The following is a 19997-nucleotide window of genomic DNA, read 5'->3' as shown; positions in this document are numbered from 1 at the left end:
AACCCTTGTTGGACCAGTGCACGGTTGATAGGCCCCATCACACAGGGATTCACTCATTTTCAGTCATATGTAAAATTTGTCTGTGTCCAGAGAGAGCTATGTGGGGCTCATTTCCAAGCACTAAAAAAATCAGAAAAATTAACTGTCACTGTCTTGTTCCCTGGGCTTTTCAGAGAATTCTCAGCACTAGCTGCCCTGGTGAGCTGTGGCTAGGATGCTGTAATAACACAAACACACCCAGGACTTGCCCGGCTGTTCTGAGATGCTGCTCACAGTGGGTCACAAGATGGTCTCACTCAGGCTGTTCTCAGCAGTGACTGGCAGACATGACGCTACCTCAATTTCCAGCAGTGTTGGTACCTCAGGGCTGATGCACCAAGTGGATGAGCTCCAAGTAGGAAAGAGCTGATCTTAGAGGTGATGCCTGTAGGGGCCCATCCACACACCCCTCCCTAGCTCATGCTGACCCAAGCATCCAGCTAAAGAAAGACCCCTCCACCCGATTCTTAGCTGGGGCACCCCATCTACCCAGGCCCTAGAAGGAGCTTTTCCCAGATATCACTAGGATCAGGGAATAGGCATGACCCTAGTAATACATGGCCAGCAGTTGACCTATGATGGAGCCAATCAGACCCTGTCCCTTAACCAGCTCAGGTTAATGCCCCATTCCCATCCTTCACTTTCCTCCCCCATCCCCACAGTCAGGAGCTGGGGAGAGCTGGGGCCGCCCAAGGGATGGGCACAGAGGGGAGCAGACAGGGAACTGGATAAAAAAAGAGACCTTCTCTCCTCTCCCCCGCAACAGTCAGATCAGACAGGAGTGCGACGAGGCCCAGGAAGCGGGGATGGCTCCTAGGGGAGACACTTAGAGCAGCTCCTAGAGGTGATGGTCAGTGGGGGAGGGAAGTGAGGGATGGTCAGTGCAGGAATGTTGAGACAGATCTGTCTTTGTGTCCTGTCAGTCTGTCTGCCTCACTTTCATAGTTACAGCACAATTATATTAATATCTGGAACTGCACCATAAACATGATGGTGAAATCTCACCTCTCGCCCTTTTCTCCCTCTAGAGATTCTGCGATCTGATATGGAGAGCGAGAAAGGTCAGTGTTTGGATCCCATTACACTAGCTGACAGTAGAGTTATCCCCATAAACACAACAGGGTGAAATCTCGCCATTATTAATTAATGATTGGAACAATTTCCCAAGGGCTGTGGTGGATTCTCCAGCACTGGCAGTTTGTAAATCAAGATTGGATGTTTTTCTAAACAATCTGCTGTAGAAATTATTGTGGGGAAGCCCCCTGGCTTGTGTTATGCAGTGGTCAGACTAGGTGATCACAATGGTCCCTTCTGGCCTTGGAATCTGTGAATTGATGAATCACCTCTCGCCCTGTTCTCTCTCTAGAGACTTTGCTGTCTGAACGGGAAGGAGAGAAAGGTCAGTGTCTGGGCCAGTTACAAAATTAACATTATCCCCATTAAGAGTACAGGGGGAAGTCTCACCTCTCCCTCTTTTCTCCCCCTAGAGACCCTGCAATCTGAGATGAAGAGGCAGAAAGGTCAGTGTCTGGGACCAATGGGATGTGTTGAAGATTTCATGTCAAGTCAGTCAAGTCAGCTCAGTCCAGCCAACTTAACTCAATTGAAAGCCACATTTACTGCCAGTGGAGTCACAGTTTAACACCTTGAGCTCAATTTTAGCAAGTGGAGTTACAGCCTGTTTGAATGAGTGACAAGGAATGTCTCCATATTGGCACCAGAGCCCCAAGCAGGGAGCTCAGGGCTGCTCACACTGACACAAAGAGGCTCTGAAGGGTGAAGGGCCCATTTGTCCTAATAAACCCCACGGAAATGACAGAAATGGCACCTTGAGCCCAGGGCACTGAATACAACAGCCCAACTTGGTCAGTCTCATTGCTGGAGACTGTGGGTATGTGTACAGTGCAAAAACCCACCTGTGGCTGCGAGTCTCAGAGCCTGGGTCAACGGACTGGGGCTTGTGCTGCAGGGCTAAATCTAGCAGTGTAGCCGTTCCCACTGGGACTGGAGCCCAGGCTCTGAGACCCTCCCCCATCGCTGGGTTTCAGAACCCAGGTGCCAGCCCAAGCAGAAACTTCTACACTGATATTTTCAGCCCTGTAGTGCAAGCGCTGCAAGCCCGAGTCAGTTGCCCCAGGCTCACACCCACTGACACAAGGTTTTCTGCAATGTAGATGAACCCGGAGAGACTTGTCCAGTGTTTGACAGGATCCATCACCCGGGAACCCCCTGTGTTCTGACCCTTCTGTGCCCATGTAATATGGGGGGGTAGGGATTTTACCCTCAGTGACCACGCACACCCACAACCTCAGCTCCACCCTGCAGTGACTCCATACAATAACCATACAGGTCTGATCAGTGCAGAGCAGTGTGTGTGGTTCTACATTAAATGAAACTGATTTTTAAAGGCACACAATGTTTTTCAGTTTCCCCCTCATGATCTTACTACAGGGCAGAGTTAAGCTTGTTTAGGTGCCTTAGCTGCATTTCTAGACCATAGATTTCTTTTATAATTTAACCATAATTTGTATTTCCTGGGTGTATAACACTTGGTTTGGGAATAATTAAAAGATTCCTCCTGTAATGTGTTTTACCCTAAATTACAAGTATGTTCTCTCAGCCTTAGCTCCATATTAATGTAGTTTTTATCTGGGAATTGCACTGTGCATTACGGCCCGGATCTACAAAGAAACCCCAGACATAAGCCTCTCAATCCTAGTTTTAGGCACCATGGTCCACAAAACCCCACTTGGTTGAAACCCAACCCTGTAGGCACCTAAACTCACTCGGGGCATTAATCTCTGGTGTAAAAGTTCTTTCAGTGTCTAAGTTTCTGCCTCTGGGCACGTGGAGCACACAGGTGCCCAGATGTCTATAGCAAGGCAACCATCTCCCACCTGTGCCCCTGGAGACACATAAACTGAGGGGAGGAGTATCTAGCTCACTCACGGGGCCTGATCCAGTAGATGTGCTCAGAGGCTACCCAACAGCACACAGAACGAGGTGGGAAAGGGAGAGGTTGTGAGTCTCCCTTGTAACATTTAGCCCAGGGGTTAGGGTACCCACCTGGGCTGTGGGAGACTCTGGTTCAAGTCCCACATATCTGCCAGATAAGGAGAAGGCATTTAAACAAGTATCTTCTACCTCTCAGGAGAATGCTCTAACCACTGGGCTATGGGACATTCTGATGTGAAGTTCCCTTTGTCTCTTTTGTTACACTTTAATTAAACATTAACTCAGAATCACTCTATAACACTCCTCTGCCCTTCGGCCATCTTGTGTGGCGCGTGGCCAGTGCCTTCCTCTGTCTCACAGACACACAGAGGTGCCTAATCTGCCTGGCTCCAGAAGAGGGGCTCCTGTCCGTGGCTCGCTAGCAGAGAAAGGCACCAACATCAGGAGAGGGGCAGGGCTTAGCACATACCCCTCTTGTCAGCCTCTCCCATTGGCTGGCTTACATGGCTCCTAACACGCTGGGTTTTGTGGATCCCATTCTAAGGCACCTGCTTCTCCCCATTCATTGTATAGGGAGCTCTGAGATGCCTTTGGGATTACACGAGTTCTCCAGGGTAAATCGCTGCAACCTGCTCACAGTGTGAGAGCCTTGTCTGTGCCCACCCGGGGAAACTCTCCCAAAGCTACTGGCTACAGGCAATACGAGGCGCTGTGCTCCGGGCTCCATGAGCCCGTTGCGTCTCTCTGCAGGCTAGCAATTCACACCCCGGCTTTGTTACACTTGCATGCCCAGTGCCCTGTCTCTTCCTGGACACTAGCAATGCACCCCCGCTTACTGGCTTCACCTTGGTTCAACACACTCCTTTGCACCAGGCACTTAGACACGTCTACAGTAAAACCAAACTGAAGTTTAATTAATAGAGCCTGAGACAGAGATTCAACTAAAAGCAAGTGTAGATTTGGAAACATAAAGTTACAGGTATAAGAAACACAATCTATAGCCTATACTTGTTAGCAGGTTATCCTGTCTGACAGGGTATTTCTCACCCATTGGTCAGTTCTATTCACAGTGGCTGCGAGAAGGCTGGTGCAGGGAATGGAGTTACGAGTTTCCAGCCTTTCACACAATGAGGCTGAGGTTTTCGAAGCTGCCTCAGAGATCTGGATGCCCATCCAAATCCTGTTTGAAACCTTGTTAAAACTTTGTTTTCATGTTTTTGTTACAATCAGACATGAACAGGGCTCTTTTCCCTGTCCTAGGATGTCCTGCAGGTGTCTTCCTGCTCCCTGAAGCTCTCCTTAGCTGAGGGACTTGCTGGTCAGGCTTTATGAGGACAAGGCGATCTTTAAGCCGTCACCTGATCCCTCGTCTCAACATCAGCTGATTAGTCACAGGGTGGGGCTGGGCCCAACTCCCCTTAAAAGACCAGACACCCTGTGACACTTAGTGTCACCCATCTTCACACTTTCCATCCCCAACCCCAGTTCCCTGTCTACTTATTGCCTTCCATCTCTAAGCTCAGTGAACACTCTGTCTACAATTGCTGTCTGGAGTTCCTCTCCTCCAATTCCATCCTAGACGTGCTCCAATCCAGCCTCTGTCCCCTGCACTCCCCTGAAACCGCTCTCGCCAAAGTTTCTAATGACCTTCCTGACCAGATCCTATGGCTTCTATGTGATCCTCATTCTCCTTGCGCTAGCTTCATGCTCCTCCTTCTGACACCACTGACCAGACCACTCGTCTCCATTAAATCCTTGGCTTTCACAGCTCCCTCCTCTCCCAGTTCTCTTCCTGCCTTTCTAATCACTTCTTCGGTGTCTGTTTTGTTGGTTTGGTCTCTTCCTGTCTCCCTCTTTCAGAGAACACCCCCCAGAGCCCAGTGCTTGGCCTCCTGCTCTCCTCTCTCCACACCCTGCCTCTAGTAGCTCCTATCTACACACATGGCATCAGATACCACCTCTGTGCCAATGTCTCTCAAACTGTTTCTCCACTAAAGACTGTTCCCACATCTCAGCCTGTCTGACATCTCCTCATCAATGTCCAGAGGGCATCTTAGGTTCAACAGATGAGTGTTTAATCTCTTCTGCACCCCTCAGAGCCCTCCTCACTTCCTAGTTTCTTCATCTCTTTGGATAACACCATGAGCCCTCCCAGAGGCAGGGGGCTAGGGCTGCCCTCCCTCCCTGCCTCCCATCCTGCCCACTGGTCCTGCTAGGTACCAGGATCTCTGCCCCTCCTGTGGTCCAGAGATTGTAGCCCTGAGGTGGGATGTGAGGCTTGAGCTGACTGGAAGGAGCCCAGAGTGGAGTGTGAGGCCTGGGGTCTGAGCCCTGCTCAAGGTGGCTCCTTATGGGAGGGGACCGGGGCTATTTCCCCTGCCCTGGCTGGGAGAACCACTCCATGTTGTTGGCCTGAGTTGGGAGTTGAGTGGGAGGGGCAGAAAAAAACTGTCCTGTATTTTTGAAATACAGTGTTGGCCACCCTAACAACACCTCCATCTGCCCAGTCACTCAGGCTAGATATCTGGGCATCATCTCTGACTCAGCCTCTCGCTGGGCCCGCACGTCCTGACCTCATCACAGTCTCCCTGCTCCTGCCTGTATAACACGTCACAGATACAGCCTCTTGTGTCTGTCCCGACAGCCCAGACTCTTGTTCACCTCACACCTCCACTGCTGTGATCGCGTCCTGTCTGGCCTTGATGCCAGCCGCTTTGTCCCCTCAGCTGCATCCAAAGCACGGCTGCTAGGCTCAGCCCTCAGGGTCGTCTATCCGGCCACATCCACCACTTAGTTCCACTGAGGCCCCCTCCAGTACAAGCTCCTTGTCTTTGCCTTTAGGTCCCTCACCAGTTAGTCCCACCCTGTCTGAGCAATTGGTGCCACCTTCCCTGTGCCAGCGATGGCAGCCTGTAGGGCCGGTTCTAGGGGTGGGCGCATGGGGCCGGGTCACCCTCGGCACCACTTCCAGGGGGAGCCATATTGCTGGTGGGCTTTTTTTTTTTTTTCCTCCTGGCAGCCTAGGTAGGGTGACCAGGTAGCAAGTGTGAAAAATAAGGACTTTTTTTTTGCGGTAGGGTGTATAGTTGCATATATAAAACAAAGCCCCTCATATTGGGACGGTCCTGATAATATTGGGGTGTCTGGTCACCCTCAGCCTGGGTCACCCGCCTGTCTGCTTCTCCCTTAAACACCTCAGTGTTTTCTACGCCTCCCTTTCCATGTACAGAAACCCCCCCCCTCAGTATTAGTAAAGCTGCCCCCTTCTCTCTTCAATCCCTCCGCCAAACCCAGCTGTGCTGTTGCCCCTGGAATCTCTCCTGGCTGGCATTGGGCACCTGGTGAGCTGGGCTTTGGTTTGTTTTTATCGTTATCTCCCCCTCCGAACCCCTTCACCCCACTTGTCTATTTCATCCCCCCGTTGTACCCTGTCTGCCATGCAGAAGGTGAGCTCCCTGGGCCAGGGACTGTCGCTTTATTAGATGCAGTTTCTGTGGACAGAGGGGGGACAGTGGGTGCGTATGGGAGCCATAGAAGAGGCTGTGGTTTTAGTCGTGGCAGGATATAATGAGGGCCTGAGAGAGAGATTGTGCTGGAAAGATGGAGAGAAAAGGGCAGATACTGGAGATAACACCCAAGAAGCAGCAGCAGTGTTTGGAAATGGCCTAGGTGTGCAGAGGGAGGAACCAAAAATAACCACAAGGTTGTGGGCACTGAGAATTGGCCAGGGTGATCACTGGGAACCCCAGTGGAAGCGGTCTGAGTGGAGTGGGAAGTCAGACTGGAAGGGATCTAGGACAGCTGGAGACACAAGCATTGTTTGCAGACTGGGTTCACTGAGTTCAGAGACAAAAAGGGAGGAGGGAGATGGGGCAGGCGTTAGAGGGGTGGGTGGGGAAAAGGAGGTTTGTGGATAAAGTTAGACCGGGGCATAAATATTTGCAGGGTCAGGCCCCAAGACTGTAAACTCTTTGGAGTAGGGATTATGTCTCTTATAGTCTGGAGTGTGTGCACAGGTCTAGTGCTGTGGGCAGGGCCGGATTAAGAAAGGGCCTTTAAGCGGCTGTAGCCCAGGGCCCCGGGCTAAGCGGGGGGGGGGGGGGGGCGGACTGCAGCCACTAAAGCTCCTCCGTGTTGCATTCTTGGCCGGCTCTGCCTGGCAGGGGGTGGGGGGAAGCGGCTCCGTGCACTGCTGACCCGTTCCTCCCCCACCCGCCCCGGGCTGGAGCCCTGTCCCAGTGCTTCGTTCGCTCCGCCCCCGTCGCTCCCATTGGCTGGGATCCATTGACAGGTGTCTCCCCCCACCCTCCCGAACCAAGCGGGAGCGCCAGGTAAGCGCCCCGCATGTCAGCCCCCTCCTACACCCTACCGCCCTCCCAGGCCCTGCACTCCCACCCCCCCAGCCCGCTCCTGCACCCTACCGCCCTCCCGGAACCTGCACTCCCACCCTCTGCCTGCTCCAGCACCCTACATCCCTTCCTCCCTCCCAGACCCCGCACCCCCACCTGGCTCCTACACCCTCCCTCCCAGACCCCACACTCCCACCCCTCAGCCTGCTTCTGCACCCTCTCTCCCTTCCATCCCACTCCTGCATGCTGCCTCCCTCCCAGAGCCCCCAGCCCCAGCCTTCTCCTGCACCTTACCTCCCGCCCAGACCGCTCCCCTGCAGCTGCCTCCCACACACTGAACCCTGCATTTTTGGCCCAACCCCGGAGCCTAGGGGGCCCCCACAAAATCAACTAGCCCCAGGCCCCCAGAAGAGTTAATCCAGCCCTGGCTGTGGGGCCTGGCCCTGAGTGTGTGCGTACAGGACCCAGCTCAGCGGGGCCCGGCCCTGAGTGTGTGTGTGTACAGGACCTAGCGCAGTGGGGCCCAGCCTGGAGTGTGTGCGTACAGGACCTAGCACAGTGGGGCCTGGTGCTGAGTGTGTGTGTACAGGACCAAGCGCAGTGGGGCCCAGATCTGAGTGTGACTTCTAGGTGCAACTGGAGTGCAAATAACAATGTGGAGTGGGGCAGAAGACTGGCCATGGGATATGCAGGTATGGCATCAGGTGGGGCTTAAAGGTAGGGTTGCCGACCCTCCAGGATTGGCCTGGAGTCTCCAGGAATTAAAGATCAATCTTTAATTAAAGATTGTCATGTGATGACATCTCCAGGAATACATCCAACCAAAATTGGCAACCCCACTTAAAGGTGTGTGTGTCTGTGCAGAGGACCGGGGATGAAGAGAGGCAGGTGGGGAGGGTTTTGGGGATCAATATGGGAGGGACAGGGAGTAGTGATGTGGAGCCAGGAAGATCTGCTCTCTGGTCCAGGTTTACCTGTGCAGTGTCTGAGGTGTATAACATAGTACATGTAACAGCTGCAGTAGGACAGGTTGGGTCCCTGCCTCCATAAGAAGCCGGCTCATGTGCTGTGCTCTGCTTAACATCTTATGGACAAATGTTGCAAAACATTCGTATCAGCAGTGAGGGAGATGTTGGTTTTCGCTTGACTATTTCCCATTAAGTTTTGAGACTCAACGTTAACTCAGGATGTCTTTGACTTTCCAGGGGAATACGAGGCAGTGAAAGGTACGTGTGTTTTTACTAGTTTTGATTATGCTTTAAATTGGAAACGGAACACTCAGAGCTGTGTGTGCAAAGATGTGTTAGTGTAAAAAATTAATGTGTTACAGGTAAGGTACACGACAAGGGGATATCCAGATATTATCCAGATATAATGAATGGAAAATGTGTGGTATTGAAATATGAATATTAACTACAGTTGCCAATGGCACAATACCATACACCCTTGCCCCGCCTCTGCCCCTTGGCCCTGCGCCTTCTCTGAGGCCCCACCCCCACTCACTCCATCCCTCCTCCCTCTGTCGCTCGCTTTCCCCTACCCTCACTCATTTTCACTGGGCTGGGGCAAGGGTTTGGGGTGCAGTAGGGGGTGATGGCTCTGGCTGGGGGTGTGGGCTTCGGGGTGGGAGCAGAAATGAGGGGTTCAGGGTGTGGGAAGGGGCTCTGGGCTGGGGCAGGGGTGCAGAAGGGGGTGAAGGCTCCAGCTGGGGGTGCAGGTTCTGGGGTGGGGCCAGGGATGAGGGGTTTGGGGTGCAGGAGGGGGTCCGGGCTGGAGCCGAGGGGTTTGAAGTGTGGAAGTGGGCTCAAGGCTGGAGCAGGGATTTGGGATGCAGGAGGGGGTGTAGGCTCCAGGAGGGAGATTGGGTGCCGGTGGGAGCTCAGGTCTGCGGCAGGGGTTTGGGCGCTGAGAGGGAGTTAGGGTGCAGGAGAGGGTTCCGGCCGGGGGTTGGGGTGCTGGAGAGGGTTTGGGGTGCGGGCTCCAACCTGATGGCACTTACCTCAGGTGGCTCCCAGTCAGCAGGGCTGCCTGCCTGCCCGCCCTGGCTCTGCATAGCTCCTGGAAGCAGCCAGCATGTCCGGCTTCTAGGCGTAGGGTCAGCCAGGTGCCTCAGCGCCCGCAGGCACTGCCCCCGCAGCTCAAATTGGCCCTGGTTCCCGGACAGGGAGCCTGCCTTAGCCCCGCTGCACTGCCGACTGGACTTTTAACGGCCCGGTCAGCAGTGCCACCAGGGTCCCTATTCGACCAGGTGTTCCAGTCAAAAACCGGACACCTGGCAACCCTAATATTAACAGTTTTATTTTTCACATTAACCCTTGGAAATAGAGTCTTAAACACAAACAAGCAAACAAACTTCACTTACTGACACCAGAGACACCCTGTAACGAGAACATTATTTTACATGAATAGGGCCCACCCTGTGAACTGTCCATTGATGTACTCCTGCACACAGAGGTTTCCTTGGAGCAGGATCATCCCTATTGGTTCCACACACAGCAGCTGTAGGATCAGGCACATGGGTCTGATCACACTGAAGCCGGCAGGAGTTGTAGGAGCTCAGCACCCCTTGGGGTCACCAGCATCACCCAGGGGATGGAGACACTTACGAAGGAAGAGTTCTTTGAGCTGCAGGCCCAGGTTCTCTGCTGGGCCAGGACTTGCTCGAGGTGGGGGGTGGGGGCAGGGCAGGAGCTGGTTATGGCTCCCTGGTTCTCAGGCTGCCCCAGGGGCTGTTCTGATTCACTCCAGCTGGCTGTGGTCCCTGAGAATTGGTGATGTGCCCTGCCCTGCTCCAGCAAACACACCCGAGCCCCTCATTCCCAGCCCTGACATGCCCCCTACACCAGGGTGAGGGGGGCAATTGGCACAGGAGCCAGTTACACTGTTTTACCCCAGCTGGGCTCTCCCTACACCAGGGGAATTCTCTGATGTCCAGGGCCTGGTCCCAGCCAGTCTGCACCATCCCAGCACACAGTGACCGGAGCAGGGAGAGAACCGGGCCCTTTATCTTCCCCCATGACTCACATGAGTGATCCCCACAGGTGCAGCCCCATTGATTTCTTGGGGGAGGTTTTGCAGGATCAGGTGCGATAAAGGAGAAGCCCTAATCCTGCTGTCCTTACTCAGGCAAAATTCCCACTGCGGCCAATGTAATGTGGGTTTAGAACTGGGCACTTTTGTTACTGAGAACCTCTCCTATTGATTCATTTATGTTCTTTTTTCCCTTTTCTCCCCTCTCATTCCCATGGACCCTCTGGCAGAACTGGGTAAGCTCCATGTCGTTTATTTTTCACAGTGTGTGACTTGTTGAGTCTGCGACTTGCTGAGTCTGCATTTCGTTGGTGTAAGTTTTCATGTCTGATTATTTCAGGACTCGCCAGAGCCCGAGGATACGCAGGTAACTAACGCTGACACTGCCGCAGTCGCTCTCCGACCCATTCCCCTGGGATACTCCGTAGCTGCTCAGTCCTCTTACAGCTCTCACAGTAACTAAGGGGTGGGGCAAATGTCATTGTCCATGTGAAAGTTAGAGAGAGAGAGAGCAAGAATACCCAGCCCCCGCCCCGCCCCCCACACACCCCCACCCTGCTGTGAGGGGGAAGCTGGTGCCACAGGCAATTGTTTAACTCCTCTCTATAGCTATGTTATAGCCTCTAGTCAATTATTTATTTCACTGCTCACCATTTTTTGGCAGAAACATCCAGTCGATGAGCTTATCCAACCCTGCTGGATGCAGTGGCAGAGCGTGGGTGGAGGGCAGAGGGGCAGCTGGTGGCTCTAGAAGGGTTTCTGGGGTGAGGAACAAGGCATTCAAACCTCCTCTCCCCACACTGAGGGCTTGTCGGCTTAGGGAATTCACAGAGAAGAGCCCAGCATGCAGGGGTGAAAGTAATTTAAAGGACTTACCAGTACGCTGGAGTCCTCAGCGGGGGCGTGGCCTCAACTGGAAGAGGCGTGGCCTCAACCAGAAGAGGCGTGGCCTTTAAAGAGGCCGAGGCGGCTGGGAGCTCAGGGGCAATGTAAAGGGCCCGGGGTTCCAGCCACCGCTACCACAGCGGAGCCCCAGGCCCTTTAAATCACCACCGGAGCCCTGCCACCGCTCCCCCATTGCTCCGGCAGCAGGAGGCAATTGAAAGGGCCCGGGGCTCCGGCCACTGCAGGGAGCCCTGGGCCCTTGAAATTGCCAGCCTGGGGAAGCCGGACCGGAGCGGACCGGCTTACTTTCACTTCTGCCAGCATGGCTAATGTGGAATCGCTGTTCTGCACCATAATAGTGAGGGTGTGAATTTAAAGCTATTCCACACTAACTCCCCGTGTGGACACTATTATTCTGCACTCAGTCTGCAGCAGGGATTGAGGGCACTCAGTTCCAATGTGGATTAACCCAAAGCAGACAAGGGCAGTCTTAGCATGGAATAAGTGTCTCCACATAGGCAGTCAGTGCTGACCAGCTGTTCTGCACTAGCTACTCAGGGCTTTTCCCTGTGTAGATAAACCCTTAAAATTACTTCCAAGGGAAAGAGGAGAAGCATCCCCTCCTTTCCCCTGGACCACAAGCCCCGACTGTCCCTTGCTTGGCTGTCCACACTCCAGTTCCCCATGACAACTCCACGCCCCAGGTGCAGGCTTCAACAGGAACATCTGCAGCACCTGGGAAATCTGAGGGCAGCATAAAACAAACAGAATTTCTTATTGAGTTAAAGGCCAGATTCTGCCACCCTGGCGGAATGGGACTCGAGGGGCTGCCCAGCGTGAGTCAGTGTGGCACAATCTGACCCTAAACAGACTGATATTATTTGCACTGCAGGACTGCCTGGAGTTTCCAGCCACGCTCAGGGCCCTGGTGCTGGGAGATGTAAACACATAAAAGATCATCCCTGCCCCAAAGAGCTTCCAGTCTGAATAGACCAGATAGACACAGGGTGGGGGAAGGAAGGATGATTATCATGGGTGGCACGTGAGCCCCCTTCGGGGAAGCTAGCCATGTGGCCCAGCCCCTTCTGCCCAAGGCCCCATCCCCCACAACACCCATCTGCTGGAGCCCCAAATGTCCACTCCCCCCGTCAACCAGCTCCCTGAAAGCACTCCAGCAGCCAGAGGAGTCCTGGACAAACTGTCCTGAGCCACTGGCCAGCACCAGCACCGTACCACCCCCAGTGCCAGGTCGCCAGCTGGCCTCAGCACCACCCCCAGCGCTGTGCCGTTAGCTCCCGCCGGCTTGGGCAATGGCTTGGGGGAGAGGGCGGAACATGGGCGGGGCCAGAGCCTGGCCTATTTTACCCACCGCCCATGACGATTATCCCCATTTCACAGCTGGGGAATTGAAACACAGAGACTCAGTGACTTGCCCAAGGTCACACGGGCAGCCTGTGGCAAAGCTGGGCCTAGATCTGTTGGTTCCTAGGACAGCACTTTAACCATGGAGGGAGTTTGTTCGGGGTATAGGGGGAGCTGGTGGGAGAAGGGAACAAAGTGAGCATGAGGGTGAGTGGGGCTGGTAGTGGGGAAGCAGCAGGGGGTGAGAGGTAAGCAAGGCAGAGCCTGGGAGGGGAGGACAAGGAGTGGAGGGGATGGCAGTGGGTGGGAGGCATCCAGGGTGATGAGGAGGAGGAGTTGGATGGCAATGATCAGAACAGAATTGCTGAGCAAGGGGAGAGTCAGGAAGGCCAGATGCTCTTTCCAGGCACCAACCTAGGCTCTGGTTCATTTCATCCCTGCTCCCCTCCCCACCTCTGCTCCCCTCCCCCCCTCGCTGCCCCCAGCCCTGTGCAGTCTGTGTCCATTGGACCTGGTTACAGATGGGTCTGGGCCATTTCATGTCCCTGAGCCTGTAGGGATCCCGAGCCTCCCATCATCACCCCCTTCTCACATCCCCCTCCCACACTCCCTCAGCTGGCTCAGGGTGGCCCTGCAAACACCCCACCTCAGTTTACCCTCTTCACACTCCTTACATTACTCCACACAGCCCAAAAGGTCAGAGACAAAAGTCCCCTGGTGAGGTCTGTTTTCAGTCCACATAAACCCCAAAATAAAATCTTTTCCTTTGCTCTGCTCCAGCCCTGACTCTCATTCCAGCTCCTCACTCTCCTCAAGTCAGGAGTCCCTCAGCCCCCCAATTCCCAGAGCTGGGCTTGGTTCTGTCTTCCTCATGGAATCAGGAGCCCCCAGCCCTTCTTCCCATAGCCAGGCTTGGTTCAATCTCTCTCATGGAATCAGGAGCCCCCAGAGCTGGGTTCAGGTCAGGCTGTACCTTGATTCCCTGCAGCTCTCAGCCTTAGGGCTCTGTCCTGCTGTAGGCTGTCATTGTCACCTCTGGGTGCTCTTCTCCCTCAGGGGAGCCCCTCTCTCTGGGGACATCCCCTCCAGGCTCCTTGCTCTGTGAGCTCTCCTGCGATCCCTTCTCCTCCACAGCTTCCTGTCTCTAAGACCCTTCAGCTGAGCCCTGGTAACCCTTTATCAAGCTCATTAGCTGTTTGGCTGCCAACCAGCCACCTAGAGATTTAATTACTTCCAGGTGGAGCTGGGTTGGCTGCTTCTCCCTTACAGGAGCCTGTCATAGGTAGGCTGGGCCCTGACTCCCCTTAAAGAGCCAGCCCCCCCATGACATCCCTTCCCCCCACAAAGCCAACCTGTACCCAAAGGAAGGCTTGACCATGGCTCATACTTGGTTATTGTCTGCACCCAGAGGGGTACTTCCTGCCCTGCTGCCACAAGGAAATCTGCAAAGCCCTTGGCCACTGACGTGTAAAGAGACTACGAGTTGTCCCCCCAATGTTCTGTGTAGCTCATGTGACAGGCAAAATCCTCCATAGTCTACAGCATAGTTCAGAACTTGTACCCCCTGTAAGGGCATGTCTACACTGCAAACTTACGTGAACCTATGTTAGGTCGCCTTACAGCCACAGCAGTCATTACTGGGTTGGCTGTTGTCCACAATGCCCTCTTTTTCTCAGCTTTGCCCGCTCCCCGCCAGGAGCCCAGCTGCCCCACGGGGATCTTGGGCAGCCACCCACATTTCTCACCTCCTTTAGCAGGGAGCTAGGATTGAGGGCAGATGGACTTCAGCTGAAGCCCACCATGGGTCCGGGCTTTCTTGATAATTTCACAGCTCCAGCATGGAGCCATGAAATTAACGACAGCTAACAGCTGACATAAGTAAGGCAGTGTCTACACCAACACTGCATCACCCTAACTACACCGACATTAGTCCTATGCCTCTTGTGCAGGTGGAGTTATTATGTCCGTGTAGTGCAGCACTTACATCAGTGGGAGCAAGGCTGTCGTGTGTACACTGACGTAATTAGGTCAGCGTAAGCTGCCTTACGTCAGACTGACTCTGTAGTGTAGACCAGACCTAAGTCAGGCCCTCTGGCCATCACAGAGGTAGTCAATAGCACTGACCTTTCACCACTGGTGTCATGCTCCTGTGCCAGATACGGACTGGCCACAGCGCTTCCCTCTGAGCCAGATACACACCAGCTGTGTTCAGTGTAAGATCAATTCATGCTCTGCCAGGTCTGACTGAGGATTGTTTAAAAAGGGTATTTAGCACACAGCAGCACCTAGTGGCTGAACAGTATAATACAGTTTAGCATTCCATTATATCTCCCCCTTTAAATCCTACATTCCTACCATTGCCAGTATTTACACTATCACACTGTATTTGGAGTGCAGTATGGATCAGTCTGTCAGGTGTCTCTGAATGGTCCTGGTCTTCTAATTACATGACCCGAATATGTAACAGATTGGTCCTCTGAGCGTTCGTTAGTTGCAATGACTGACTATGGTCGGACTAGAATCCTTGAGTCGTCTTCTTGCTCTGCATCCACCATCTGTAGAGTTTGCTCTGTCGATTGTTCTTTCTGAGGAACCAACTGTAGATATTGACAGTTTCTGCTGAGCTCTCCTCTGTCAGTCTCGACCACATACAACCTGGGTGCTGAATTATTTTTCTTTATGACAACTGGAGTATTCCATTCTTTTTCTCCATCCAGTTTGACACAAACACCGTCACCAGGTTCTAGATCTGGTAGGTCTCTGAGTGATGTCTGTTGTAAAAGTGTTCCTAAGCTCTTTTTATCTGATTTGGCTACTCCCTACATTGGGAGGGTAGTTCTCAGTTGTCTTCCCATCAGGAGTTGTGCTGCACTGTATCCAGGAGCTGCTATTGGTGTTGGTCTGTAACTCAGAAGAGCAAAGAATGGATCTTTCTGCTGTAGGATATTCTTGGCTGTCTGTACATTGGCTTGGCTTCTCCATTCGCTTGTGAGTAATATGGGCTGCTAGTAATATGAGGAAGACCATATTTTATTTGGATAAATTAAATTCTGCTGCAGTGAATTGTGGTCCATGCTCTGTCACAAGTTGTTCTGGAACCCTGTGCACTTCAGTTGCTCTAGAACACTCTGGTGTGTTACGTCTTTCAAGTCCACTATTTCTATATACCTGGAAAAATAATCCACAACTACCAAGTAATGATGTCCCCTGAATTCACATAAATCTGCAGCGAGTCTCCTCCAAGGTCTCTTTCATTCAGACTAGCTCCTTCTTTGCATCATTAATTACTACTGGCCATATCTTTTTTCCTGCTGCCTTCAGCAAAGGAGCTCTGGGAGCCCATTTTGAATCCTCCTCCACCCACATGACTGTGTGTAATGTTATCAGCTGGAAAAGCATCTTCCTGCTCCTCCCCTGGGGAGACGTCTTTTCCTTTAGGATGGACTTCTTTATAGCCCAGCTCCGGTTCAGGCTTTGTGTTGCTCTTCCAGGCCTCTGCAGGGGAAAGGTCCCTTGTCTCTTACCTTCTTATTTCAGCTTCCTCTTGGATGTAGGGTGACCAGATATCCCGATTTTATAGGGACAGTCCCAATATTTGGGGCTTTTTCTTATATAGATGCCTATTGCCCCCCACCCCCTGTCCCAATTTTTTACATTTGCTATCTGGTCACCCTACTTAGATGTGTGTTTTTATGTTATTAACATGGTTGCTTTTCCCTTTAGAAACCGGAATCTCCACCTCAGACAGCCCATCTTCCACCCGATGGTCCTGTACCGCTGGACCCACAACAGTGCTGACCTTGTCTCCAGCTGGCTGGCATAGCTCACTGCCCAGCTGCTCTGTTTTCTGGAGATGACTTGTCTTCTCTCTCTGGCATAATTTTATCTCTTTCCACAAGGCCTCTGGGCTCTCCTGCTTTGTATGTATCTCAGAACCGGGCTTCATTCCACACTCGATCTTACGCTGATTCTGGAGCTTCGTCAGCTCCTTCCGCAACAACAAACACTGCTGTTCCCTGGTTACCTTCCAGTGCTGAGACGGGCTAGCTCCTGCTCCCGCTAGATGGCTTGGGCTGAGATCTAGTCCCTTGGGCAGCGCATCTCCTCTAGCTCCTCCTCAGCCTTGGGCCTGGAGGGTGCTCAGCTGTGCGAGGCCTTCTGCCCTGCTTCCCTCAGCTGCAGCAACCTTTTCTTCTCACTCTCTCCAGTCCATTAGTGGGTGGGGTTGCTGGGTCGCTGTAGAGGACACGGCCACTAGTGCAGTTTCCCTTTTAGCCAGCACCTCTGAATCTGTGCCTGTCGACATCCAGCCCTTCAGTGCGAGATCCACTTGTTCCCCTAAAAACCTCCAAGGACACCCGCAGCATCACTGCACTCCCCTGTGTAAATTCAGCCTCCTGGTGATTTACTGCTGGGCTCTCTCTTATTGCACACACCAGAGCCCTCAGCCTGCACCTCTGCCCTCTCCTGAGCCCTCAGCTTTAGTCTTTCTAGTTCTTTAACTTCTTTCAGAATCTGTTCCTTCTCCTCTATTCGGAAACATCTATATTGGAGCTAAGAGGTGTGATTCCCAGCTCACATAGACATAGCTGAACTAGCACTTAACAATAGCCATGTGGCCAGGATGGCACAGGTGGCAGCTTCAGCTACTTGCCTGAGTACAAACCTGCCCAGCCCCCTTGGTACGTACTCAGGCAGCTGACCGGAGCTGCCCATCCTTGCCGGGCTACACTGCTACCTTCAGCGTGCTAGCCTGAGCAGAGTTAGTGCAGGTACATTTACATGAGCTGGGAATCTCACCTCCCAGCTCAGTTGCAGACATACCCTCAGTTTCACCTTCTCCAACTTTCTTCCTTCTAAGTGGTGTGGCAGGCTCCTGTGTCCCAGAAAACCCTCCTCTAGTTTCCCAGCCACACCACTCACATCCTGCAGCCCTTTCTGGTCCCCTCCTTCCAAGGCCTAGGGCTTGTTCAAGCCCTTCCCATTTTGGCTCCTGGGTAACTTTCCTCTTGCATGGCTCATTTTCTACCTTGGCTGCCTGCGGCTTGGGGGTCTTGAGACTGTTGTTCTCCATCTCCCTGTTGCTTTGCACCTCCCTTGGCTGAAGTATTCTGGTCTCCAGGTGCCGCTTCTCCTCTAGGGCCTGGGCTTCTTGACCAGGGGTATTGGCAATTCCAACTGCCACTTCCTCCCTGTGGTCTGCTCTCTGGCTCTTGGTACATTCAGCAGCTATGAGTTTCTCCTGAATATCAATAATCTCACCAGTCCTTGGCTCACATGGGTGCTGGAGCTTTATCTCCAATGGCTGGGCTTCTTGGGAGCTAGAGCAGAATTTCTTCTGCCAAACGCCCTGTTCCTTTTTCAGTGCATTGACCCATTTGCTCTCTGCAGCCACAATCTGGTGGCTTCTCCCCTGCTCTGTGAGTAGCTCCTTCTGCCTCTCCTCTGGTCACTGGGCTTACTCCTGTTGCTTGGCCAGTTTCAGTAAGAAAACCCGCACCTGGGCCTGCAAATTACAGAGCTGTTCAATAGCCCTCTCAGAGCTCTAGTCACACCCCTCTCCTGGGACCACCAGAAATGCTGAATCACATTTAGCTTCTGCCCAAGCTCCCCTGGCCCAGAGAGTCTGCTGTCCACTACGCTGCTGGTTGGATCATTTTCCAAGGGAGTCCTTTCAGTTTCTTGGGGGAAGCTGCTCAAATACCCACAATTCTCAAGCTTTGAATCTGGGAGTGAGGCTAAGGTATCTCTAGTAAGCAGAGGGACGTCTGAAACCCATGGCTGGCCTCTCCTTCTGATGCTTATACCCCAGGGCCTGCTTTCTTAGCTACCCATTTTACCCAGTACTAGAAACTCTTCCTGCCCCATAGCGACATCCCCTCTGCCCAAAATCCAAAGTTCTTGTAGTGCAGCATCTTTTTACGTGTCCCTTTTCCCTGTAGTCAGAACAAATTAACCCTGGGAGAGGATCACTTTTTCCAGCCCAAAATGGGGTTCCCACAGTCCTGGGCCTTACCTCCCCATGGCAGGGTGTCTTTAATAACCTGGGACTCCCCTGTTCCCCAAGTGTTCTGGGAAATCAGGTCAGTCTAACCATCCTTGCTCCTGGAGGCAGCCCCATCTTATGTGCCCGTCCTGCCCACAGTCAGTGCACAGTATTGGACCAGCCCTGTCTTCGGTGGGTCAGGGTGACTCTTTCCAGCCACTGGCCCTCTGCAGTACGTCATTGTGGGTGCCTGGAACACCCTTCGCTGTTGCTGGCCCTCCAGACATCAGCTTGGGAGAGTGAATGTCCCACAGTCATGAAAGGTGTCTGTGCCGTGCTGCTCTGTCAGCCCTCCTGGGTGAGTCTCAGAGCCGGGGTGACAGACTTTGGCTCTTGCAGTTTGTACTACAGCAGTAAACACAGCTGTGTAGATGTTGTGCCTGGGGCTGGAGCTTGGGTTTGAAGCCCCCCCTGCTCCCTGGGCTTAAGAACCCGAAATTCAGACTGAGCCAGAAGGTCTGTACGGCTGTTTTTAGCGCCATAGCAGGAGCCCCAGAAACCTCAGTCTGTGGACCGAGCTCTGGTACTCGCTGCTGCGGGCTGTGTAGATGAACCCAAAGTGTCTCCAGAGTCTGGGTTTGAAAGTTCCCAGCGTGTCTGACCCAGGGCCGGTTAATGAGAGTGAGGGGGGTGGCTGGTGCTGTCGTTAGATGGAGACACCTGAGCCTTGGGGCTCTGAGACGGTCTCTGGGACCATTATCCGCTCTGGGAGACACCTAGGTGCATCTACAGAGGGTCTGTGCCACTCGCAGAGTCCATGGGACAAATCTCTCCGGGCAGAGAGTTCAGGCTGGAGCCAAGTCTCCATTTTCAGCCTGATGTAGGGGTGAGATCAGGGTCTGGAGGGGGGCATTTTTCTACCTAGGGCAAATTTAACAGCAGCTCTGGAGTGTTTCATAGCTGATGCCCTGAGCATGGCCTGCCCATAACTGTGTGTTTCTGGGGATATTGACAGTCACTCACTGCTAGTCTCTGGAGTTTGGACTCCTAAGTTGCTCAGACAGGTTTGAAGTGGGGCTGGGAGAAATGTTTTGGAGAAATAGTTTATATTTTTGGTTCGATTGAAACTCTTCCTGAATCCATATTGAGTTTGCTGACTAGTTTCAATGAACAGAAAAAGGTGCCCCCTGTGTGATGTGGGGCGGGAATTGGAATATGGGTCTCCTCCCCTCAGGTGAGGGCTGGAACCGCTGGGCTCTGGGTGTCTGACTTGGGGCTCCCTCAGTCTCTCCTGCTGAAGACACCCCCGTGTGTCTAAACACTGCCATGGGCCCTGGTCCAGAGCGTGGGAGTGAGAATGACTCTGCAGCTCAGTGGGTCAGGCCCTACCT

General features: G+C 53.1%; 2 protein-coding genes across 4 annotated transcripts in view; one reads left to right on the top strand and one right to left on the bottom strand.

The window, feature by feature from the left end:
• LOC102945825 (zinc finger protein 436) overlaps positions 1-19997 on the bottom strand; it is a 1196575-nt gene that overhangs the window by 408715 nt on the left and 767863 nt on the right. The gene's annotated exons all lie outside the window — the stretch shown is intronic.
• The window catches only part of LOC102939916 (butyrophilin subfamily 1 member A1), a 64764-nt gene that overhangs the window by 38893 nt on the left and 5874 nt on the right, over positions 1-19997 (top strand). For both annotated transcript variants that reach the window (XM_043528790.1, XM_043528791.1), the window contains exons 6-10: positions 1068-1100; positions 1527-1559; positions 8549-8569; positions 10604-10609; positions 10714-10740. In XM_043528790.1, coding sequence (XP_043384725.1) covers positions 1068-1100; positions 1527-1559; positions 8549-8569; positions 10604-10609; positions 10714-10740 — 120 coding nt within the window. The remainder of the gene's footprint in view (positions 1-1067; positions 1101-1526; positions 1560-8548; positions 8570-10603; positions 10610-10713; positions 10741-19997) is intronic.

This window comes from Chelonia mydas, chromosome 14 (assembly GCF_015237465.2).
Source record: "Chelonia mydas isolate rCheMyd1 chromosome 14, rCheMyd1.pri.v2, whole genome shotgun sequence".
Taxonomy (NCBI): domain Eukaryota; kingdom Metazoa; phylum Chordata; order Testudines; family Cheloniidae; genus Chelonia; species Chelonia mydas.
This window is presented reverse-complemented; position numbering and strand designations above follow the sequence as displayed.